The sequence below is a fragment of the Aplidium turbinatum genome, chromosome 1 (assembly GCF_918807975.1).
Source record: "Aplidium turbinatum chromosome 1, kaAplTurb1.1, whole genome shotgun sequence".
NCBI lineage: Eukaryota > Metazoa > Chordata > Ascidiacea > Aplousobranchia > Polyclinidae > Aplidium > Aplidium turbinatum.
Window position 1 is genome coordinate 14,109,807 of NC_137472.1, and position 10,229 is coordinate 14,120,035.

At 38.7% G+C, this 10,229-nt stretch overlaps 1 protein-coding gene across 2 annotated transcripts in view; it reads right to left on the bottom strand.

Annotated features, from left to right (window-relative positions):
- The window catches only part of LOC145771069 (uncharacterized), a 44,504-nt gene extending 35,597 nt beyond the window's left edge, over positions 1-8,907 (bottom strand). For both annotated transcript variants that reach the window (XM_082582820.1, XM_082582815.1), the window contains exon 1: positions 8,745-8,907. In XM_082582820.1, the coding sequence (XP_082438946.1) occupies positions 8,745-8,784 (40 nt within the window). In that variant the 5' untranslated portion in view covers positions 8,785-8,907. The remainder of the gene's footprint in view (positions 1-8,744) is intronic.
- Positions 8,908-10,229: the final 1,322 nt, after the last annotated feature.

Below are 10,229 nucleotides of genomic sequence, written 5' to 3' on the forward strand. Positions count from 1 at the left end.
GCAGCAGAAAAGTAGCAAATGCAGACAAGCCATTCGTAGCTTAGTATTTTGATGTTTGGAGGTACACTTGGTCTAAACTAAAACTTTTTAATACGTTTTGACTTCAAGCACAACAAGTTCGCTTTAAAATAATCAAATATTAGTCTTCCTCAAAACAAGATAAAGCACAGACATTTTTCAAGGTGAAAAATAAACAAAATATACCAAAGAAAAACTAGTTGGCCACCACTGGCTCATCAATCAACATAACAAATCTACTGAATTAAACTGTAAAAGAGAAAGACATTTAAATGATGGCTGCATTATCCTGTGTCATGGCAGGTTTTCTAACTGCATTTCATCGAATTACAGTCCCTTGAAACTAATAATAATACTGTTATGGTTTTATTTGTAGTCACTCTACAACAGCTACTTAGGGCTTTTAGCGACAGGGCTCATGTTTAATTTTATATCAGGTTTACAATGTCATCACATTATTACCCGACTTATCCTCACTGCATTATGCAAGAAAGAACACAATCGGCATCGTTATTAAAGTCTTTGGTTTGACCAGACCTGGAATCTCCCAGATCTACCAGCTGGTCCGCCACTGAGCTGGTCCCTTGAAACTACGTTTTGTTTCAAAGTTAAAGTTTTAATCGAATGAACTGATTTGAGGAGAAATTGAGTCAGTGACTGTAATAAAGGAAATGGCTTTTAGATTAATTTCCTTATTCAATCGATAGGTGTTGCAGTGATACATTATATTATCGTTCTACTGGTAATTTTGCTCTACAAATATGCTTTCATTAATTCCACAACTTTGGTTCCAGTAATAGTTCGATTGCACAAACAACAAAAAGAGCACCAGGGTCGTGTCGTGCAAAAGTACAGTGGCTTCTGAGCTAAAGCATCACGTTTTCGATTGCATCGGTAGACGTGAGTACGATACCAGGTCAGGTCATACAAATGACTGTTTCAAAGTGGTAGCTTACTGAATCATAGTTCTGCTGGACGCTCAGAAAAAGAGTGAATTCAGGAAAATTGACTGAATTCACGTTGGCTCTGTCTACTGTGTAAAGCGCTAAAAGCAACACATATCTGCGATAAGTAAAACGCAACACAAACACATCATTTCCTTAAAAAACATGTGGTAAAAGTTGATAAACAGAAATGGCTGCAGCAGTGTTACAGCTCAAAATCGGGAGCCAAATTTTAATTTAGGTCTACAGGTAACCTGAAAAGGAAATATTAACTAATTATTATCGAAGACAAGTTTGAGCAACGGTGGGAAGAGAGTAATGTCGTACAAAAATCTTAAAAACCTACTGGATAACTGCCAGTGCAAAAGTACTTTAGTGCTGATTTTAAGTGCTTTTTTTGTCTCCCATTAAACCAAGATTACGGTACTGAAATCGACTGTTATGAAATGTAAGGAAGCGGACAAAAACACCTTTATCCTTGAATGAAAAACCCTTTTCGGAGCCGTATTTTGTACTTTTGCGTGCTTGAAAGTGCTTCCAATCACAAACGCAAGCCTGGACACTAATATTGACCACATAAAGTTTGCAAATTGAAAAGTTCCTGCTTTAAATAGAATCGTACTAACAAAAAACAAAAATGAAATGACAATTTCTTCTCTGGTTTGATTGTTATTTTTTGTCAGCTGCCTGGCCAAGTGGCGAGAGCGCTTGCACAGCAGTTAAAGGACGTCGGTTCAACACGCGTTGTGAGCGCGCGGTTGTGTCCTAGCAAAACACTGCATGACATACTGTATATTCCTGAAGACAATCATATACCATTACCATTCACTGAAAGCCGTAACAGGCTGTTTCACCCTTATTGGAATCATCAGAAGGTTTTTATTAGATAGGCACAAATGTTTGTCATCTAGTATTCCGTCCACAAACACCCAAAGTCCGTAAACACCAGACATAAGCCTGAACACGACAATTGACAAACACAATACGTAACATAAGATCGTCAATCAAGCTATTGCCGACATTTCCTAATACCAGATGCCTGAATTTGAGAAGATAACAAATGTTTTATATAATACGGTATAATTATGCCAGTATTCCGCGAACGGAAAAGGTTACGCCACTGCTCTCGGATAGCATATAAGCAACGATAGAGACAACAAGCAAAGAGACAATTTTGTATGGATGTTCAGTTTCTGCAGCTAACTCCATACACATACCTGGATTGGAAGTTTTTAAAACTGCATACTTTGCAATTTCCCTTTCGTATTGACGAGAGATTTCTGCCAGCCTTCGTTTGCTTAAATTAATGTCTGTTATCTGGCTTCCAAACTCTTTTAGTAAAAAGTGAGCTTTGAGATGCTTCTTAGAAACCGCATGTTTTCGTACTGCACAGGAGAAATGAGTAAGGTCCGCATAGCCTTGTTGGTTCCAAACAGATAGGTCTGAATTAAAGAGCAGACAGGGCCAACAAAAAAGTTTGTTCTTTTCACTGCAACCTGTGAGCCAAGGAATTTCAGCAAATTTTGCAGCTGAAAACGTGCGGGTCACTTTTTTTGTTCCACGTTTGTGCATTTCAATAGTTACCAACCGAGTCATGTCTGGTTTGGGTTTTTCTTTCTCTAGAATAGAAAGTTTTTCACGAAACGACCTTGTTAAAAAACGCTTTTCCAGCAACGATGAAATAGAACATTCCATGTTTGATTAAAAACACTAAAGATAAAGTACTTCTAGTGCTCTAGCAATCAATACGCTCTAGTTCTACAAGAATAAGTAGGAAACATCAAGACCAACCAAATATCAAGCTTTCATAAATCAAACCAAAAAAATCACAATTCTATTCCAGCGCTTTAGAAGTTTTTGTATGTACCTACACCAAATTGCCATATTGCTGTTATATTATTTATTCTCCTACTTAAATTACTTCTACGTAATATAATGTGATGAAATGCAAGCAGTGGCGCAACTAGGGAGCAAGGGCACCATCTGATCCTGGGCGCAGTTTCTGGGAAAAACAAATTAATTGTTTTAAAACAGGGGTGTCCAACTCAAACACGCTGACGTGCTATTTCTTTCTAACAACATATTCGTGTGTCAAGGTTTATTTCCGTCTTGAAACACACGTACGGTATTGGCTCATTTCTTTTTCTGCTGATTGCTTCTACACACCAAGCTATTACAAAACATATGCTAATGCAAACCTCCACCACAGTCTAACAATCATGCCAACTTTTCACAATTATTATTTTGTCTGCAGTCAAAACTGAAAAAGGTTAAGTTAGCAAGTTTTCAACAATGCCAAAGCAACTTGCTGACCAGTCCTGTGCGCATGCTTAGATCATTAAATTGTGATTTGTGAAACAGGTCAGAAGTAAATGTTAGCCTATATGTGGTTCCCACTGTTTTGCATTATCAATGAACAATAGAACAATTGATGTGTACAGTACGAATCTTAGTTTTGGGTAGAGGAATTTTCGCAAGTTTGAAAACTCTTTTTAAATACGCTGCGTGCCACATATTAGACACCACTCGGCTAAAATTAAATTTTAAAATGGTAAAGCATCGTGCCGAGTAGCTACTAGCTCAAACTTGTCATCAGGGGGCACAGAAACTGTCATTTCTCCCAGGCTGTGGAAACCCCAGTTAAGCTACTGACAACAGTCTCTATAGGCTGGTGAAATAAAAATCACAAGGAAATGGATACTTTGCTTCAAACACACTCTGAAACAGCTATTTCTTCAGATGCCTTAAACGAAACAAATTCATTAACTCTACTACTCTTGCTTGGCTGCGAATTCACATTAACAAATGGTAATTTTGAAGAAAAATGTATAAATTCTATGAGAATCGGTTCGAAATAAAACAAAACCAATCAACAAACCGCAACTGTAAAAATTATCCCGTAATTCGGAAACAACACTAGCCAATTCTGCAAGAAAACCACGGAATAGCAACTCTGAAAACTATTTTCTTGAAAAAATAAGGTGAGTAAATTGTTCCAAATTATACTTAGACTCACGTTCTTGTGAATGCAAATAAAACACAAATGCAGGCCTCGAAATTCACGGCGGACATGTCCGCCGTCACAGCATGTGATGTCCGCGGGAAGTACCCTCTAGATCGGTCATATTTGTCCGCCGAGAAATATCGCAGAAACTGGCGATACAAATCGTCATTGCATAGCACGAACAACTGTTGCAAGAATATAATTTGCGCTGGGAAAGCGAAATTATCGCATTCCAAGCGCGCGTCTAGAAAAAGTTAATACTGTATCTCTTACCTTCCATTCAAGCTGAAAAACTTTCGAATTTTACGTTGCTTCAACGATTGATGACATTGAACCAGCGTAACAGAGGTGAATTCTTAGCTAAGAATTGATGGGAGTACCGGTACTTCTACACTAATCACGCGCAACTTAGTTCAAGTCTTATGTCACAATGTCTGGCTTTGATCTCCGAGTAATATTGATAATGCAAGGTTGGTTACAAAGTTAGATTATAAGAGTATAGGCTACTACAACAAGATGCCGCAAAACTTAAGTTTTGGTATTACAGTAAAAAAGAAGAGGCCCAGGGAAATTTCTGAAAGTGAGAATGAGGGCGATGAACCTACTACTAGGAATTTTAGTGGTGATAGACGCATATATATATTAAAGGAACAACGAATGTAAGGATTAGCTCTGTCAAAGATCACAACACATCGTTTACCCCAAGCCATCAATTTCCGGTCATCAAGGCCATCGACAATACGAGTGACAAAAAAAAAATCAAAATTAAGAGGTTGTTTGAAATCGCATATTTTATCGCTAAAGAAGAGCTCGCATTTACGCTTTTCCCTCAACTAGCCGGTCTGGAGAAAAGACACGGAATAGATCTCGGTATCACGTATCTTAACGACAAGCAGTGATCTCGTGGAGATTGGCGCACGTCTTTGAAGATCGATGTTATTGAAGCTCTAATCATGCGCATATGTTTGAATGGCCTTGACTGCGCTGATTATAACTCCGAGCCTGCCGTGGTCTCGTGGAATACTGATACTATTTTAGAGAGACGACCGCATCACGGAGAGGGGAAAAAATAACTGTGCTTTTTCTAATGTTTTGTTTACTCTTTTCGTCACTTTCGCTCACATGACACGCAAAAATAAACCTAAAGAAAAAAGCCTAGTGAAACTTTGAACATCAGAAAATAGTAGCGTTACGCGTTAGTGTAGAAGTTTTCCGACTCGTGCCCAGAGCATTGTGACGCAAGAAGCCACACGACCTCGTTCGGTGGAAGTTAATCAGTTATGCGGCGGATTATTTTTTTATTATTTATTTGCATCAAGCACAAAAATTCCATAGAATTTAAAGTTTTAACAATCATCATATTATCATCATCATCATATTTAGTAGCTACACGGCGTCAAGCGCACGTCGTTGGTCTGATGAAAGCCTTTCAGAGTGACTTCGCTGAAATTTTAAAAAGCCTAAACCGTAGCTATGGTTCTCAAATGGCGAAGACTTATCAAGATAAAGGGATTAAGTATGACGATCGACGTTAAAACTGGTGTGTCCGCCGTAAGACTTAATTTGTCCGCCGAGATAGCTGCTCAGACCGGACACGTTTGTCCGCCGTCAACAAAAACGAATTTCGAGGCCTGCAAATGCAACCGTTTTTGCACATTTAAGTCGCGATGGCAAAACTTTGTGGCGCCCAGTTTAAGAAAGTAACTAAAATCAACCTGGGTCGTTTATTCATAAACAAGATATCAAAAAATCCGCCTTTGCGGTGGCGAAAGCTTTGTGAATAACTCATATGCACAATTGCACAGTAATACATGTTATCCAACCTGGCTGATTATCTACCGGCATTTTATATGTTCAATCGCTCGGTTGTTGTATTCCATTTTATAAAATTTTGTATCACTTAGACCTATAACTCCTGTGACACCGAGACGCAGGAACGGAGGTTGCGAGACATGAGCTTCTACTTCATTATATTGTTGTTGGACATAAAAGTTTTAATTCGGCGCAAAATTTCTTGTTATGACTTCCTCTCAAAACAAAATCGTTTTTTGTTATCTCGAAACAAAAATCATAGGCACGAAATTGATTAACAGACAAAAAATCCCGGAACGCGGAAAAGAGCTTCCGTTTTAAGTTAGTGGCCTCGCGTCATGTTCGAAGAATTACCAATCAACTAAGGTTTACGACGACGAGTGTTCAAAGCAAAATACTTTAGCCTACTTCGACTTCTTTTTTTTTTTGTAAACAATTTCCTTTTATTTGAAACTACTTTTCGCAGTGCAAAATCTAGCTTCAAGCCTTCAACTAAGAAAAATTTTTCTGAACGCTCCAACGCATCGATCGTCCAAATGCTGTATGTAACTTGAAATTTAATGGCAGATGGAAATGTCTCGCTCCAATATCATCTTCTCAGCCACATAGCAGGTGAAAAGCATCCAGAGATAGTTAGAGACTGGAGACATGCTTTAATTTTGGTCCCAATGCTGATTTCGTTTCATCTTGCACGTTGCGGTGTATCCTTTTGTAGTTTGAATTTTCGTTTCGATTACCAAAAAAACATGAAACATGTTCTTTCTTCTGGATCAAATCACAGCCGCTCGTTTTCAATGAGACACGTACATTTGAGAGCCAAGTACAGTGCTAATTATGACGTCACATGGCGGTTTTCTAATTTTCAAGAAAGCGTTGGTTCGCTCACAATAAAAATGACCTAAGGCCAGCTGGCCAACACCGGTAAAGGCCAGCAGCCCAGTACGGGTGAGGCAAATGCCATGATAGCGATGAGATGATCTCAAAAACTGTTCGTATCCATCAAATCCACGCAAACAAATAAATACAAAGAAGATTCAACAGATCTTTGTTGGTCTTAGCTTCTCTTCGTTTCTATTGTTGGCAGTAGGTCTAACCAAACTTAACAGTTTAAAATAGATGAACTAATGGCCCCTTCGTTCATCAGTCGTGGAAACATTGCAAAAAAGACCTACTCTTTTATGAAGCGCCATGACTGGTTAAATGTCTTAAAAACATATTCATTGCATTGAGTTCAGAAGCATTGAGCATCACTGCAAGGCTAGCAGACATAAAACAGGTTATCACTATGATGATACTATCAGTTGACCAACCTCAACGCATTCGCTTAGTTGTAAAGAATGATGAAGACAACGGTGGGTGTAAGGCTTGCAGAAGTGTAATCAAACCATTGTGTCACAAGGGCAACAAAAATAAGAACTATAAACTTGAATTAAAAACACGGTTTTTAGAACAAACATATTGTTTACAGATACACTGTTGTGAAACGCCAAGGGCAACGCACATCTACAGCGGTAGGTCATGTAAAAATCGCACTTATTATCATGATTACAAGGGTTTCGCTCCATGTCCCCAGGGTTGCTAGGGCATTCAAAGGCATTCTAGGAAACAAAAAAGTATAAAATGTGGTAAAGGCAGAAACATTGGACTTGACACAATTTCTGGTTATAATGAATCAATAAGATAATTCGCTCCAGGTTGTGCGTGACAATAGCGTTTGAAAACTAGAAACTTAGCCCATCGCCATTCAATACAATTACAAGGCGCAAAGGCTCGAGCAAATTCACAATCTCAGGACTGGAGACGATTATTTCTAACCTACGAGAGAAGTGCTGAAGATTTACTGAAAAGTCGAACTAGCCTACTTCACGATTAAAACCAATTGTAATTCTGGTTAAATCCAAGTCAACACCAACAGCAACCGAGCTATTATCACGAACAGTAACACAAGTTAGGCTACATCAAATTTTCCTTTAATTACTCTAACACAAAGAGGAAGACATGAATCTCATTTATAAAATTATGTTTCCTAGGAACAGATGCAACTTCTTGTGAAGGTAATAAATAAACAAGTAAAATGGATCTGGAATTGTAGGACTGTGCCACTACCAACAATTTTCTTCCAGAAAAACAGCTAGTGCCTAGTGACCAGTGTGTTTCATGGCAAAAATCACGGAAGGAATAGGAGAAATGGCTTAGTCTGGAGGACCGCCGTGAGTTGGTCCAGAAAAGATAATAATAATAATGTTATGGTTTTATTTATTGTCGCTCTACAACAGCTAAGGTCTTTTAGCGACAGGGCTCATTTTTAATTTGTATTCAGGTTTTCGATGTTATCACATTATTACCCGACTCATTCTCACTGCGCTAAGCAGGATAGAACACAATCGGTACCGTTTTTAAAGTCTTCGGTTTGACCCGACCTGGAATCGATCTCAGATCTACCAGCACCAGAGCCGAAGGCGAAACCACTCGGCCACTGAGCTGGTTAAAAGAAATCTGAAGTTGTGTCAAAATTCTTTTTATCGCCTGACTTCCTTCTTCAAGGCAAGCCACTTCAATCACAACAGAACGAACCATGCCTTTCGTTTCCTGATTCAGTGACTACGCGGTGAAACGTGGCTGCCACTCCGAATCTAAGCTTTGTAAAGGCAAATGGAATCCGTCAACCTCATCGCGTATGAGCGCGCGCAACACAGACTAAATAGGAGGTATGTGCACAAAAGTGCGTGAGCAGTCGTTAGCCAGAAACTGGATGAATAATATCGCCTGCTCACCAGACCTTTGTGAGGAAGCATGTCAATTGCTGGCTTTGCTGATACATTTCTGAAACTATCACAAAAAAGCGTAGCACTTCACCACAAACTCATTTTCTGTGTCACTATCTATCGTTTTCAACATCGGTGTCTTTCTAAATCCATGCATAAATTATTCTTTCTCCACTAACAAAGACATTTAATAAAACATACCTTGAACTTTGCAAGGAATAGATTGTTTTCTTCGAGACATGTTTCAATAAACAGGATGGTAAGTCCTACGTTGGCTTTGTCGGGATTGCACAAAGCTACAATCTCACTTCAACTTTACAGATGGAACAAAGTCATCTTTTATTAACCTTGCGATATGCTACTCCGTTAACACTACTTCCTCAAAACAGGCTGTAACAAAGTAAACGATGGATTGAATTCGTTCGTTTGACTGCTTACCAAAGACACACTTCTTTGTCTAGGCTAGGCTCTAACGTCCTTGAATCGCTTGAGATAAAACATAAGGGAGCCGGCGGCGGTAAACTGCGCCCAGAGACTGCGTGTACTCAATATCCTCCTCCAACTTTCTTTTTTCTCTCTTTTCTCTTCGCGCGACCCGTTGTCCCATGGAGGAGATCACATGACCAAGCGTGAACTCTCTGCACAGCCATCCTTGTCATTTGTGTGACGTAATCGAACCAACATCCGCAGCAAATAACATACCTCTTCTTACACCACCATTCATCCAATTTCAAGAGTTGAAACTTTTGCAGATACGTTTGAAAACAATGATTATATTCAAACTTCAGGTAGACACAAAGCCAAAGATCAGCTGTCTTTTTGTACGGTCGACGCCATCTTTAATTTGTGTCTGTGACGGAAAGTGGTAAGTAACTGTATTTGGTTTTTCCTTAGTTATTATCTTTTATGTGGTGACAAAAAAAACCCACTGACAACCAACGCATTTCACGATTGAGTGCAAAACATAGACAATTTCACGTATTTTGATGCAACAGTTGTTCATCACAGTTTGCGTAGAAATTAGCAGAGATAATCACGAAAAAAGAAAACTGTATGATATATATATATTTCTGCTCTGCAAAAATACATCGCCTTTGCCACATATTCTTAGCGTTAGCACGAGCTGGAGGGCATAGGTGATTTTAGTTTGAGTCCAAGCAGAACAGTTTAAATCTGAATTATGCTGAGTTAGTTTTCTTTTAGGTATAGATATGGAATGTTGATTTAACCTATAATCGATCTAACTTCTGATTGCACATTCTACCAAGTGAGGATAAATAGTACTGTAGTTGGAATATTGGCCTGGACAGTAGAGTTTACTTAGTAGATTGTTAGGAAAGAGCAGAAATGATGTGTATTTTGCTAGCAATTCATGTGTTTGAAGAGAAACTGAACAATTAGGTTAATGCAAAACGGTTTATGGAAAATTATGTTGACGAGTAGGCAGGCGCGGATTTATGGGGGGGGCCGGGCCCCCCCCAAAATTTTGTGAAAAATTGTATGTTTCCGCATCAAATGGTTTGATATGCTTCTAAACAGCTGATATTAGTCCCTCGTCATCACAATTGATGAAAATGGTTGTTTTAATATCTATTTTCCAGCATATCGTATATGTCGTAGTATCATTGTTCATATCTGTTTAGCTTTTTCTTTCTTTTTAATTGATTTTCAAATTTTCTGGCCCCC